At 42.4% G+C, this 16,250-nt stretch overlaps 1 protein-coding gene across 2 annotated transcripts in view; it reads left to right on the forward strand.

Annotated features, from left to right (window-relative positions):
• The window catches only part of LOC101848308 (sodium- and chloride-dependent GABA transporter 1), a 57,099-nt gene that overhangs the window by 8,927 nt on the left and 31,922 nt on the right, over window positions 1–16,250 (forward strand). For both annotated transcript variants that reach the window (XM_005105671.3, XM_005105672.3), the window contains exon 2: window positions 338–515. In XM_005105671.3, coding sequence (XP_005105728.1) covers window positions 489–515 — 27 coding nt within the window. In that variant the 5' untranslated portion in view covers window positions 338–488. The remainder of the gene's footprint in view (window positions 1–337; window positions 516–16,250) is intronic.

The following is a 16,250-nucleotide window of genomic DNA, read 5'->3' on the forward strand; positions in this document are numbered from 1 at the left end:
CACACACACACACACACACACACATACATGCACATGTACACGCACTCACATACCCCTACACACATGTTTATACGCGAATGGAAACTCATCTTGTGTGATGGAAGGGCACGGCAAAATATTATATCATAAAAATCTCCACGTAATTATGATTTCTCCTTTTATGTAGATCACTCTTTATGATGTAAGATAATTCTTGTAGCATCATGACTTTGCCCCCAACGCACTAAAACAGACCTGTTTAATTTTAGTTTTTAACCTCTTTTCGTGCAGCTATTTGTTCTAGAGAGTCTTCTGTCATAGAGATAATCCTATGCTTTGACTTTTTGTATTTTTCTAGGACAAGCACGCAGTCCTGAGACGACTGAAGTTTGCTCCGCTCCGAACTAGTCACCAGAGTGTCTGGTAGTCTTTGAGGACACTGGAGGAATAGATCAACTGCTCAGGGCCAAGGGGTCTGAGGATATCCACTGCCGTACAACCTTGCAACCATGCTGTCCAGGATAGAAAGGGAAAAGGTAAACGTTCCTTTCTTTTTACTGTTAGCTCTTTCTGGTGTGTTGTTTTCTTCTTTGGTAACGTTTGTAACTGAGTTGTTAATGTTGATCTGTGTTTGAAGAACCTAGATTTACAAGCAGGTGTTTACTTTTTCATAATATGGTTTCTAAGTATGGAAGCTTTTCAGTGTGCAGTGTTTTTCTTGAATTAATTGATGCTGTTGTAAAAAAAAGTTTCTTTTCTCACAAACCTTTACTTCACAACACATTTTACATTTAGCTGACTTTGCACTCACACTCTTTATTTTCAATGGCAACATATTTATTATGATTTTTCATATATTTTTGCGTGTATGTAAAATTACTTGCTTCCAGCAATACCATGGTCGATTTTGACTTGGTTTCTAGGTAGTAGGGGTTAAAACTTTTACTTATATGAAAGCTTTTCGTTGTTTTTTTTTCTCGTACCACATCTTCCTCTGTAAAGGCCAGAGGTCTTAGTTTACATCGGGAAACCAGCGTGTGATGAAATATTCGAGGAATGGGTGTTAACACTTTTGAACACTTCACTCATTCCCTGCTCTAAGTTCGCCGTGTTGTTATCGTTTGTGACGAAGTTACAGTACTGTTGTGAACAAAGGGCAAAGCACATAGGAAACTGTGCGTGAAAGTCGGTGGCATATTCAGATTAGTAGCTTTTGTGTTGGCACTTTGAGGTCAAGGTCGTGGCTAAATCTTCCTCACGGTGTAGATTGCAAGTTCAGGAGCAATATAGTCCCATGAACTGGCTTAGGCGACCGGGGCTAAAGTTCTCTGTCCTGGTGTGACACTGTGACACTTTCTTTCCCGCCTTTCGTTGAACGTGACGTGCCCTACATCGAGGTCAGTGTACTCTGACCATAGCAGATGGAAAAAAATAACACTGTACAAAAGTATTAGCTACTTATTAGTTTCTAGTCCTTTGTCTGAAAAAAAATAAATAATAGGCGTCGCTGTTTTAGATACTGAAAGCACATACATATTATTATACAGTCGGACCAGCTCGAACGACCGCCCGCCCATGACAGTTGCCTGTACAGACGACCACTTCCCACTCAACCCCTCCTCCTCTTGCGTTTTATCTGTGTTATAATGCCACTGCCCGAGACGTGTACGTCTGTGAGATAATTAAATTTCTCCTCGACTCTTCGTTATCTCAGAATCACAACGTTTTATCGGACATTTTTTTGCCGTTTTGAGAACTTTACTAAGACCATGAGGTGAGAGACCAAATGTTCTATCACCAGCTCAATCAAAATCATAAGATTATTCGGAGACGCTATAAAAATGTTCAAAGAATTGCATTCTAAGCAGCTCGACATCTCGACATGTTGTAACACATAATTTTTGTGTGTCAAATTTCTTGTAACTAGTTGCTGATCAGATAGAGCGTTGTAATTCGTTGTGGCGTTCGTCTAGGACAGTCCCGACTCTACTAAATCCCCGCCCCCCCCCCCTCCGGGGCGCTTGTTTAAATGAGTCTCTGAGATCTGTCCTTGTTGCGCTATTGCTTTGATTGTTCCGAGCACTTTGGAAGGTCCTACTTTCTCTTTCCCTCTGTAGCTTTTGTCTGTTTGTCTCTCTTTTTCTCTGTAACAACTGTCTTTGAATGAAGAACTTTTGGACATCGACTCTGTTAAAATATTGTCATTCCATGTTCTCCCCCCCCCCCCCCCACCTACATTCTCATTATCGAGGGCCTCATCAGAAAGGGTTTGCGAGGTCCAAGTCTTTTTTGTTTTCAGGTTTCCCCCTTCCCTACGATTTCTAGCCGAAACAGCTCATATGGTGTGAGATCTCTTCCCCTCCAGTATGAGGTGCTGGCAGTTACTGTTATTTTGATGATTAACACGGTCCTTCTGCGTTCTTACTTCATCCCAGTCTGAGTGCGCTTCACCCCGCCCCCATTTTTTTTCTCTCTCGTTAATTATATGCCTCTATATTTTTGTCCCTTCTCTCCCTCTCTTCTTGCTTTGCCACTTTTTCTGTCAACCCCCTCCTCTCTCCCTCTCCCTCTCTCTTTCCCTCTCCCTCTCTCTCTCACTCTCCCCCCTCTCTCTCTCTCTGTCTCTCTCTCTCTCACTCTCTCTCTCTCTCTCTTTCTCTCTCTCCATTTTAAAAATAACGATTAAAAAAAAAAAAAAGTAAAAGTGAACTTATGGAGATGACGGAATGGAATTGGCATCAATATAATATACATGATACATTTTTCCAGTCAGTTTGTCTTCTTGTATTTTCCTCTGTCTGTCTCCCCCCCCCCCCTCCACATTTCTCCCCCCCCCCCCGTCTCTCTCTCTCTCTCTCTCTCTCTTTCTCTCTCTCTCTCTCTCTCTCTCTCTCTCTCTCTCTCTCTCTCTCTCTCTCGCTCGCTCGCTCTGTCTCTCTCTCTCTTTCTCTTTCCTTTCAAAGCACACGTTTTTTTCCTCCCTTTTTTTATTTTTTAAAAATATTTTTTACTTTGTGAGGAAAGAAAAGGCTCAGTCGTTATGATTGCCGTCTGATTGATTCCGATAAGGCACCAAGATCGTTGTTAGTTTTCTCTTTTAAAAGATCAAATCCACGCCAAAGAATTTCAACTTCTCTCAGAGAGCTCACCAGTGTTAGACCTAAGCATACAGAAGTACAGCAGTTGATGGGACGTGGGATACAAAATATCTTTCTAGGAATTCCAATAGAGACAAGACGAACACGCATAGTTAGAATTTTTAAAATAGTGGTATAACATGATTTATATTTAACGTTTATGGAGGATTGAGCGAGAGGCCGGTTCGTGATATTGTTTTCGCCGCGGTTCCGTTAATTCATAACCCACCGGCTCATAAAAAAAACCCATGGCGCTGCATAGTGGCGACCAGCAATAGTGTGTGAATTCATATTTGCCGTATTACGTATATTATTCATGTATTTATTAATTTATAATTTAATGTGTTTGTGTATTCATGCACGCAATTTTAAAATACGTTTCTTTATGGGATAGATGACATAGCATTAATTAATTTAATTTATTCGTAACATGGGGTGGCGATTCATTGAAACTTTGAGAAAAAATCCAAATATCTCACTAATTGCGTTGACTGGATGGACGAGCTAGCTGATGGGAACTGAATTTTAAAATGTATTCCTCTCCAAAGAGATGTTGTATTTGACTGCAACAGCTGGGTGTAACATGAAACTCCATATGTCTGCTGGACCGACCGCTGGTGAATATTTTATCGCTTTCAATAGGGTAGGCCACAACATTTAATTGCACGGGCACGCTGGGGGTCGCTGAAGGACACATCCTGCCGAGGGCTGTCAAGAGCTCTATTATAACTTATTATACCTCGTGTTTGACTCGTGTACAATTATTGTTTTTCGATTTTGTGCACCGTCGTCTCGTGGTGCAGTGATAAGGCTCTTCGCTTTGCAGGCAAAAGACCTGAGTCGATTCCTGCACTGGGAAGATATGATATCGAGATAAGGCTCTTCGCTTTGCAGGGACGGGGAATGTATACATTGTATGTTATCGAGTGTCTCCGTCGTCTTTGTGATGACGTATATCACACTCGCGCACCCCCGGTTGGCGCTAACAGGCAAGATCAAAGCAACGCGCTTCTACTAAAGTGATTTAAATTGTGTCGAAGGAAGTTGTATGTGGTAGACGGGGGAGGGAGTGGTAGTGTTGAACGTTTACAATCAAAATATTTGCAGACTTTACACAATCTGAATGTTCTCTTTTATTTTGTTAAATGAAAGACGGTAAGCCAGCCGGGTCGGTGCTGTTGGGAACAGTTGTGACTTACATGGGGGGATGGTGAGGTTCACCTCCGAGGGTAAGGTTTTCATGGGTTTTTTTTTTTTCTTTCGTCGACCCCGCTATGTGGGTGGTAACCTCACCCCCCTCCCCCCGACCGCTGCGTTCTCTCGAAACAGCATATTCTATGTCTATGTAGAATCTTGCTAAGCATTGTTAAAAACGCAAGCTAAGAAGAAAGTTTTGTTTGTAGATCTTGCTATTAAAATGGCGGAAGACATTGGGTGCTGTGTATTGCGAAAGATTAGCCTGTTTTTCTGTTGTTTTATATTGTGTAAGTAATACTTTCTCTCGTGAACACATTTCGCCCGTAACATAACTCCTGCGATAAATATATGTTTATTCTATGCGTTTATTGTCGTAGTTTTGATTGCTCCATTACTTCCTCAACCTGCAGAATCCCGTCCATCCTCCTCCCACCCTCAACAACATCAGCAACAACAACAACCAACGCTAGATTCACGTTTAAAGGTTTCCACACTGAACAGCGTGATATTAGGCAGAAAGACAAGAACCCAAGAGCTGATGGATTTCGTTCCCTTGATTTTTCATCTTGCACTGCGCGTTACCTTGCAAGCCACAAGAATTACAGGTTGAAGGCCGACAGGGTGAAGGTTGCTGGAAAGTTTTACCTTGTTGAAATGGTTGTGTTCTCAGCTGTCTTGGCCTTTCTGCTTATATTGTTGTTGTTGTTGTTGTTGTTGTTGTAGTTGTTGTTGTTGTTGTTGTTGAAGCTTACATTGAGCCGGCACTGGCGGAGTTGGGTAGAGGGCGCCACTTGTCGTCCCTTCTTCTTTTCTTTCACTATGTTGTTCCTGTCTGTCTATCTGTTTGTCTGCCTGCCTACCTGTCTGTCTGTCTGTCTGTCTGTCTGTCTGTCTGTCTGTCTGTCTGTCTGTCTGTCTGTCTGTCTGTTTGTCTTGCTCTTACCTTGTACGAAATTATTGTCATTTCGTCTATGTGCTTCTCCTCACTCAAACCATCAGTGGAATCTGTGGTATAAAGATGGAGGCATAAAATTTTGAAGTCGTTACAGTCAGTCACTACTACATTTTTTGCGTCGGGGACTGATTAGAACAACGGAAAAGTTAGACTTTTTGACATAGGTAGTTTTCTCCCCTATCGACACAATTGAGATAATTTAGGAGGCGGGCTTCCTCCCTACGTAACAAGGCCATCCCGGGCTGAGAGACATATGCAACATCCCAGCAGAAAGACCGAGATATTCCATGAAAATTCTCCTCACACGAGAATCGAACTAAGGTCTTCTGTGTTCGACGGCAAACCGCGTAACCTTTTCACTGTTGCAAGTGTTTGGAGGGCACCACTGGTAGGTCCTATTTTTTTACTTTCATTCTGTTGTTTCTGTATGCTTGTCTGTCTGTCAATCTTTTTCCCAGCACTAAATGGCCATTATTGTGTCGATGTGCTTCTCTTTACTCAAACAAACAATTTCTTCACTGCCAGGCCTTCTCCACAACCCTGCTGAAGAGCCCAAGACTCTCGGGCCAGGCAGTATAGTAAAGAAAGGGGGTAGACCGGTGCACCGTGGACGCCTGTGAAACATTATGACTCAGCCAAAAGAGCTGCCCACATTACAGTACCCCCCCCCCCCCCCCGCTTTTTTTTCACCTACCACCCACTGATTTACACATGGAAGGCAAGCCTTTTTTACAACTTCCAAGTAGCATGATAATATGGAGACCCCCAACAAGCTGTGGCTTGCCCCCCCCCCCCCCCCCCGCCCCACACACACACACACGCCTACACAAATCAAATCCCCCTCTCTTACTGTTTTTACTGATGGCGTCAGATGTTTCCACATTACAGATCACGGGGTCTACCTACTGCGCCCTTGGGACCACATATTTTATTTGGGTCATTAAAGACGTTATCAACCTTGCTGCGCTTAGCACAATTAACTATTTGGCTGCTTCAGAATTACAATAGTTTTGCGTCAAGACTTTTGAGTTTCACAATATGTAAAGCTTTTTCTAATGCAGTGCTTATCTTGATAACGACTCCGAATATTCTTACGATTTTAATAGAACAGATAAAACATTTGCTTTCTGACATCATGGTCTTAGTAACTCAAAACGGCCAAAAATGTCAGAACTTTGTAGTTCTGGGGTAGCGATTGTCGATGAGCAGAGTCCGAGTACAACTGAATTGTAGGTTGTGGTGGACTGTCAATATTGTTGCGGAAAGAAGTCTATGAAATACACTCGCAAGCATGTATAGACACACTCACATATTCTCAGATGTGCACTCACGCACTCACATTTACACACACATAATCGCACACACGCATACACCCATGTACAGTCACATAAATACACTTGAAAAGAAATTGGAAGTTGAGTAAAGCCGATTGCGCTGCGACCTCCCCCATTTTTAAAGAGTGATAGATCTATGCTTTTTTACTTTAACATTTTTCCCTTCCACATTTCATACTGTGTCCTTACTCTTTGAAACCATAGCCCTGTTTCTTCGTAGTGATAGTTCCTTTCCTCCATGTCACTGAATTGGGCGGGTGGCTGGGGGACACCAATGGTAGGTGTCCTACTTCTTGACTTTCCCTCTGTTGTGTCTGTCTTTTCTGTCTTACTTTTTCCCAGCAGTAAATGGCCATTATTGTGTCGATGTGCTTGTCTGTACTCAAACAACAAAAGCAAACTGAATTGATTCGAGTGTCTGTGGGCTAGCGGTTGTGATTTTTGTCAATGCACGCCGAAGACGTGAGTTCGTTTCCCGAGTAGCGGGGGGATTTAAACATAATTTTAAGAATTATTTTTAAATAGAGTATTTGATTGTGTCTCTGCTGGAATGTTGTATCACTTTCAGCCAGGATTGGACATTGCAGGCAGAGACAAAGTTCCACACCCCCTTGATAATCTAGATTGAGTCGACAGGGGCATAAACACCAATAAGTGTATAGTTACACTTTTTGAATTAGCGTGCGTTCGTCAGTAGTAGAAAAGGAAAGGGAAATAAAATCGAAGTTCTTAATAACTCGCTTCTTGTTCATTCAGGGTCTGCGGATCCTCTAAAATGTGGACGTGCTTTGACTTCGTATTGAAATGGAATGTTTCGAGGAGACGGCAAGGATCCGATAACCCATCCGCATCGTTCGTCTAGGTCTTACAACTCTCTGGTCTTACCCTTATGTCTGGAAAAACAACAAACTAAACTACTGTGCTCGATGTGTACTGAGAAGCTTTTAACAGGCCAGAATGACTGAATTAGCTTTAGACTGAGACTATAAAATGTGTTTTGATTAACAGATGAACATATTATGGTCATGTTACATGCTTTTTTAGCGCGTGTTAACTTTTGTCTCCGTGTGCCTGGTTGGAGGACGCCGCTTGTTTGTGTAAATTTAAATATACTGATGCCAGTCTCCTTACAGTCTACCTGATTAACCATGGTTTACCGGTGATGTGTCCATTGGTTAGTGCGAGGCCTAGGGTTAAGGATAGGGTTACAGTTGAGGTCCAGGTTATAGATTGTTGTTGATTAGTAGACACCAAGTTGACCGACTGTCAAATGTCAATTCAGATCACTTAAGAGGCGGGCTGTGACCCTGCCTTCTTGGGCCAACCCGGGCTGAGAGGGATGCATTACCCTAACAGAAAGACCAAAAAACTCGAAAAATTATTCCCTCATGGGAATCAAACTCGGGTCTTCTGCGTGCGGCGGTTGAGCACGGCCCTATCTGCACCACCACAGATACCAGACTATACTCAGGGCCATGAAAAGGACGAAGATGTCGGCTAAAAAGAAAGCGCGAGGGTGGGGTTTGGGGGGTGGGTGGGACTGGAAGAATGTTCATCGTGAACGTAGTGACATATTTGTACGATCCTCCTTAGCTGACCTGTGCAGAAACACAGGGGCTGACAGCCAGTCAGGTCGGATCAGAATGAGCCTGCACTTCGTGGTGTTCGATACACATTTGCATTGTTCGAATTTTAATCTCCTCCTCTTGCGTGGAAGTTATGGCATGATTGACGAATGTACTGTGCTAACGGCTTTGTGGTTTTTCAAGCTGGGGATCCGGATGGATTGAATTACGCACTTTAATTCATATTAAATCATGCCTGCACGATACTTTATTTTATTGTGTATAAACTTACATTGGGTTAAACAACAATTCACATATGTCACTGGCTATTCATCGTGTAGAAATTCAGATCGTCTCACGAAATGTCTAGTTCGGATGGGAAGTACTTGCAGCAATAGATAATGACTGAATACTCATTTTTCCATTCAGAAATCCGACAGCAAATTTATCGGGTAGACATCACACTGCAGTGGTGTCAGGTTTCCTGACTTCATCTTTGTGGGTTTGTTGTTGTGGTTTTAGGCTTGCGGATTGCAGGGTACATTGATGATTACGTGGGTGGTTGCAGAGTGTCTCTGTATCCGGTCCTTCTCCTGAGTTGTCTGTCTTTGGTTGTTTCTTTCTTGTCTTGCATTTTGCCTGCAGTAAAAGACCGTTATCACTTTGTCATCATCACCCCCCCCCCCCACGCTTTAAAAAACCCGGGTAGTTGGCAGGTGCCGTGGTGTGTTTTGCTCTGTTTTTACTATCAATATTTACCATCCTTTCTCTTCTTTTTCTTTTCTTTGTATGTTACTCTCTAGTAGCACCTCTAATCTTCCGCACTTATATGACGTATGTGTGTTGTGAGTGCCGTAAAACTGATTAAAACTGGAAAAAAGAAAAAAATCAAATCCACCAGGTGTCTCATCTTGTGTCATCAGGCTGAAAGACTTTACATGGAATTTCCTCTCTACAGCCAGGTGGTGATGAGTACCTGGCTCAAGATGGAGAAAGATCTTGTCAGTTCGTTCCTGTAAATTGGGCGCGTAATCGCCTGCTTGCGCTGGTGTATGAGTGGGTGGTTGGAGGGCGCCACTGGTGGGTCCTACTTATTTACTTTCCCATCGTTTGTTTCTGTCCGTCTGTCTTACTTTGTCCCAGCGCTAAATGACCGTTGTTGGGCCGATTGGTGTACTTCTCTCTACTCAAACAAATACGCACTGTGTGCTTCTTGAGAAGCTGAGGATGTTTCTGGGTGTTCTAGGATCTGCTGGGGTTAATAGTAGGTGTAAAACGAATAGGACATGCTGTAGGCCGTAGATATGCGCTTTACAGATGCATTTATTATTATCATCATCATTATCATCACAATTATTTTTATTGTTTGTTATTATTACAACTATTATTATTATTATTATTATTATTATTATTATTATTATTATTATTACTATTATTATTGTTTAATTTCATAAAACGGTGATCTTTTAAATGGCGAAGCACTTGGTCCCCTATCGTGACGAATGGAATATCTTTTCATCGTCTGGGAACATTGGAATCATCATCATCATTATCGTCATCGCTGTTTTTTTTTCAAAATGGTACTCATTAGAAATTATACAGAATTGGGAACTTCGCTTAGACACCCTGCCCACTTTGTTTGTTCAATTCTGTCTGAAAGGTGGAGGGTTAATTCTTCACAGGGCACTTACAGAATCAGTTTTATTTAACTACTTTTGAATGTACTTGACCTTTGTACTTTCTATAGTTAATTCCTTTAGCGAACCCAATCTTAGGTAAACTTAAACTTTAGCCCTACATTCGTAATTCCGAGGAGCCTCTTGGGTGTCGGATGACGTTATGCGCGAAAATCGTGTTTAACTTTTATTTATCTATAGAGGGTTAAGGTTAAGGGTGAGGGGATGCAAGTTTACCAAACCCGTTTTGTGCTATGAGTTTGACCTCGGAATTACGATGCGGAAAACGGTTTTGTTTCTCTTCGGTTTGATTCATAGTGCTGGACTCCACACAAACAATTTTTAAAAAATCGCAAATTCAAGTGTACATGGCCTCTGCACTGTAAAGAAGAATGGGATCCGAACCCCCCCCCCCCTCCCCCCCCCCCCCCAACCAGGTCGTTGGGTCATATTGAATCCAGTGTTTCTGGCTCTGAGCTGGGTGTGTAGCTTCACGACCATTAGTTTAAAGTTAAAGACCTATCGAACATTGTTTAGCACTTCATATTTTTTGCTTATGGCGCACGTGTAATCCTTTAGGCGCTTGATCCCTGAAAGGAATGACTCGCAGAATGCTGCTCACCATCCGTACGGCCGACACGGGAAGTCTGCTTTTACCTTGAACTGAATACTGGAAGTAGCGGAATATTCCGCTCTCTTCGGATGTCTTTGTTGGTATTTCTCCACAGGGCACGGCAGGTCGTGCTTTTGTCCTCATGGCAGCGACTTGCTGCTGAAAATGTACATATCTAGTTCGTTTGATTTGTTTTATTAGTCGGTGTTGTTTGGAAGCTCGACAAGACCGGTAGATGTCAAGTGTTCTGCATATGTATAGGACTCTGCTTTTGAGGAAGGATTTCCGAAACGAGCAACCATCCCAACGAACACTATAAAGAAGAGACTTGTCCCTAACCCTAACCTTAACTAACTCTAACCCTAATCCTAACGCCCTACCGCTACCCCTAACCGTAAGCCAAACCCTTCCACCCTAACCCTAGCCTGAACCCTAATCCCAACCCTCTATTCTAGTCACTCGTTACGGAATTCCTCCTGCTTTTCATAAAACACGGGCGTCTATGGTGTAGCGTTTAGGAGCTTCGCCGTCGCACCCAGAAGACCTGAGTGCGATTCATGTGTTGGGAGGATTTTGTGTCTAATATCTTTTTTTCCCCCGCTGGGACGTTTTAACTCTCAGCCCGGGTTGATCCTGACCGGAAGGGTCAATTCCGCCTCCTAAATGAACTAACTTGTGTCGATGGTGATCTAAAAACACATACTTAAAAACAACAAAAAACCGGTGGGATAGATGGTAATACCGCATTTCTAAACGCACTGGCTAAATAGACACAAGGAGACCTCTACATTTGAGTGTCTTTTTACATAAATTCATATTCCTCACCGTGCGTTTCCTGACTGAAATAACAGGTTTTCAAGAGTAGCCAATCAATGGAAACGACGCTGCAAAGAAAACAAAACCTCCCAACCAAACTATAACATCCACAATAACGCAGCCCAAACAATGCTCAACAGTAAGGTTCCTTTCGATACTAGTGTTTTTGCAATGGCTATGTTATATCTACGTCCCCAGTATAGTGTACCTTATTGCACAACCAGCATTATAAACGACCCATCACGCCCCCTTTCAACACAAATTCTAAGATCATGCAGTGGCAGATATTATGTAACTTTAAAAACAAAGAAAGAAAGATACAAAAGACGTTTCTTACCATCTTGTATAAGGTTACTGTCAGAACAAACATCAGTATGTATTGCTTTTTCAAGTAAGGATCTATATAACACTAAAGGTCTTGTAATTAACTTTCTGCATGTGGTTGAATGGTGCATCGAATGTGATATGCACCTGTGCCAGCTTTACCTTTCTTCTCATATCGAATTTTAATGAAAATAATATATAATTTAGTTTTTATATATACCTACATGTGTTTTTACGATCCTGTACTGTCAAGAAAAATGTAAGGAAAGTTCTTATTTTTTAAAAGAATACCAATTGGCTTGGTCCTGTGGGTGTGTTATGTCCAACTGGCATAATTTAAATCATTTAGGAGGTGCACTGTTTCGACCCTACCTGCTTGGTCCAACCCTGACTGGAAGGATAATACGTCCCTGCAAAGAGACGGAGATACTCTATAGAATTTCTCCTGACTCAGGATTCACTCACGTCCTCTACATGCGATAGTGAAGTGCTTAACTACAACACAACATATGCTGGTTTCCTGGGTGAAGGACATTAGGTCAAAGGTCATGCCTCCAGAATAAAAAGCAGTTTTAAAACATGTGTTGTTACCCCCATATCGTGCAACATTGTCAGTCGCTCCTACATAGGTGGAAATAAGAATATGGCCCTGACAGTGACAGGCAGGGTCGAAGCTCACACCCAAAATGGTGTAAATTGCATGGATGGGAACGTTAAAAAATCCCCAACTACAACACTAAAAAGACAAACACGTACCAGAGGCATATTCCAAGAGGCCATTATTTCACCCCATTTTGAAAAAAAAAAATCAACCTTTTTGATAGCCTGGTGTTCCGTCTTCTCTCCGATTCGCATAGATCTATTAATTATAAACAACCTTGATGAATTCAACCCAACTGCTAATGACAGAGATAGTAAAATCATTTATTAGTATACACATGTACTTTCTTTTCTTTAGGTCGAAGGGACTCAAAATAATGCTTGGTATTTTTCTGATTCTTCCTTCGAGAAGAATATCATGTGTGTTGTTGGTTTCTTAAAATCGGGTGTTTATATAGTGACCAAATGATCTCGAGACTGTCATAAAACGTGTACCCTAACATACAAACAACAAACAAGCTTCGATATTTGCTACCCAAAATTTACAAAGTCCTCTCTGCTCATTACCTAGTTTAGAGAAATTTGATATAAAAAACATTTTGAATTTCACAATATGTCAAGCCTTTTTCGCTCTGATTATGTCGACTCGCGTGCACTCAGTCTTCAGGTCATGACATGAAACCATAAAGAGCCTACATCAAGCGGACGTGTTATTTCACGCTCATTTTTCGCCTGGACGTTTGCCAAGGAAGTCGCATTCTAGCGAAGGCAAGAGGTACTGAGACGCTATAGTGCCGTACATCACTAGGAAGCTCTGTCACTGGATTTATTTGTCCCCATTCCTAAGGCGTTTGTATCCCAGTTTCTACTCCAAGTGCAGCGTGATGTAGGTTTTTTTTTATTGGAGACAACGGCTTAGTATTAATGGTTGTGTCAGACAGCGCAGTTGTGGGGGAGGGGGGTTGTTTGTTTTGTTGTTGTTGTTGGGTTTTTGTTGGGGGGGGGGGGTGCGCATTATTCAAACCCTACCCCTACCCCGCGTCGAAATAGCAATTGTTTGGAACCAGTAGTTTCTGAATTTGAACATGGACCGATCGCAGTGTTTTCAAATTTCTTGACCACAGCGGGTGCACGCTCTCGGCTATACTCAGACGAACAGGTTTTTATGTTTCGGAACAAAGACCCCAAGAATGCGGATCAAGTTTGACTCCATATTGAACGTTTTATACCAAACTTCTAAACTTTACTTTGTGTTTGAATGGCAGGTGATATCATCTCCGCATCTAATAAAACAAAGCAAAGAAAAAAATGGGCGTAGACTGATAAGCCTGTCAGAATCGTTTCTGCTTACCTAAAAATGTACATTTTAATGCGCCATGTTGTTGACCTAAGCTTGAAGCGTATAAGAACTGCCGTTGAAGTGTGTTTGATATGTTTGGAAACTGGGCTTTGTACAAGTTGAGCAGACTACTTTTTATTGGTCAGGTGGCCCCTATTTTTTGAAATTGTACTTTGTATTCTGAATGGGACACTTTAAATGACCGAAACCTTCAAGGACGACGTTTGCGGGGAGTTGGAAGGGTGGGGGGGGGGGGGAGGCATTGATTGGTCCTGCTTCTGTTCTATCCTTACAATGTTTATGTGTCTTCATGTCGTGTGCCCTCCCCCCCCCCCCCTTGCTTTGAATGACCCTTATGATATCGACGGGCTTCTCTGGGACTCAAAGACTACCCCAGCCCCTTCCCAAATAAACATATAATAATAAAATTGTTGCAAAGTCTCCTTCGTCGGTTTGTGTAACGAGGCCGGCCACGGCACTAGCTGATTTGTTGAAGATTCGTTTCGTGAAATCTTTAAAAATAATTTGGTTCGACTTTTGATATCCTCTACGGAAGAATCCAAAGCCTATAATGTAATGTGCCTTTGGTACAAGCGAGTAGATTTAAGACATCTATGTTTTGCAGCCATGCTGAAGCCAAGACACAAGTCCGCAAGCTGCGCACATCCACACGTGGAAAACAATATTTTAAATACTCAAAATGTGACAACCTTTTCTCTGCCAGAACTGGTCTCATTGGCCATAACCGACGCCACAGAGTTGATTATCTTCATCCTAATACATGTATCTTTCGTTTCGGAGAACTATTTTCTTCTGCAGATCCATTTGTCGTCGCCGTACATTGACGGACCAACTATTCGTATTCTTGTTTTCAACTGTATAGGAGTTTGGTCTCCAGCCAAAGCACAAGATTGAAAGGAACAATATTCACTAGATCAGGTTGCGTTGTTGGGTTTCATTCAAACCCATGTATTTTTGCACGGACTTAGCCTATTTCGTGATGCGGATGGTTGAAAGGAGCCATCTGTGAGCCCTGCTTCTTCCCTGCACCAATTATGACCGTTAATATGTCAACGTGCTTCTCTTTACTCAAACTAGTTCGTCACGAACTGTATCACTATGGCCTGGCCCACGGAAGTTGTACGCCCGGATATTTGTGTGGGCTCATGTCTTTGGCCTTGGCACACTTCGCACATCGGAGCGCCTTGACAATGGCGAGAAATTCGTTCCTGTACTGGGACCTATCTGATAGGTGCACCCCCCGCACTTATGCTTGCCTTGCAGAATGTGTACATTCCTAGCCCGATAGACGATACCGTTTGCTAAGAAATGCGGGCAACATACTATGAGGATACGCTCACTTCTCTCAGTCTTGCCATCGTTTGTAAGGAACCATATACGCGGGTGGTTGGAAGGGTTTGGGGGGGGGGGGGGTCCTACTTCTTTACCTTTCCTCTGTTCGTTTGTGTCTGTCTGTCTTACTTTTTCGCGGCACTAAATGGCCATTATTGTGTGGATGTGCTTCTCTTCACTCAAACAAACAAACAAACGAGCCATATACCCCCATCCCCTTACACACACACACACACACACACACACACACACACACACACACACACACACACACACACACGCACACACACACACACACACACACACTTTGCGTGTCATCCACCTAATTGTGCCCTCCCTTTTCTTTGTCCAGCTTGCAGATGGTTGGAAGGCACCACTGATAGATATTGAAGATGAGAGCATATAAGTAGAAAACTTAGGTAGAAATTGAGTGACGGGCGTGGTCGTTCAGACAATATTTCCATGGCGCGTTACCATCTTTCAAAACAGGGGTCACAGATTGAATTGTGGCTTAACTTTCCTGTTTCGTGAATAAAATTATAGCGAAGAAGCGACTTCAACACAAGATTGACCAAAATCAGCTTTTTCAGCAGTATAGGGTTTGAGGGGTGGAGGCTGCAATTTCTCACCAGTAAGACATAATTATGACATCCCAGTTCTGAAATGTTACATGCTGAGATGTGCTTTTGTCGAATTCTGCTTTGGTATGTTGTCTGTCTTTTCTCTCATGTCCACCTTTTTGTGGGTGGTTAGAGGGCAATACTGTTACGTCTTATTTTTTTTACTTTCCCTCTGTTTGTTCTATCTGTCTTACTTTTTCCAAGCACTAAATGGCCGTTGCTGTGTCGTTGTGCTTCTCTGTACTCAAACAAACAAACAAACAATCCGCCTTTTTCCATAATCTGACAACTTTGACGTGTGTCCCATCTCTGAAAAGACACAAATGTGTTTAATAATGCGTCAAGTATTGTCTCTTAGGTAATTGTTGGAGGCGTGGTTGATTTTTTTTTGGAGACTAGAAAAGAGTACTTATTACTGTATGTAGGCGTTTGGTAGGAGGGCCCCGCTACTGGTAGGTTCTTTTGTTCTTTCCCTCTGTTGTTATTTTTGCCCGTCTGTCTAACCTTTTCCATGCTCCAAAAGACTATTACTATGTTGATGTGTGCTCCCTCCAGTTCCTACCGTACCCCCCCCCCTCCTCCCACTCTCTCCATTTTTCATTTTAGTTCTACTAAAGGATTATTCTGCTCAAAGAGCTTGCCGTTTCTTGTTTTATCTGTTGGCTGGTGTGTAATAGGGATAAACTACGACCAGGTAAAGACTGGGGAGGGAGGGTGTGTGTGTGTGTGTGTGTGTGTGTGT

Source organism: Aplysia californica, unplaced genomic scaffold (assembly GCF_000002075.1).
Source record: "Aplysia californica isolate F4 #8 unplaced genomic scaffold, AplCal3.0 scaffold00485, whole genome shotgun sequence".
Lineage (NCBI taxonomy): Eukaryota > Metazoa > Mollusca > Gastropoda > Aplysiida > Aplysiidae > Aplysia > Aplysia californica.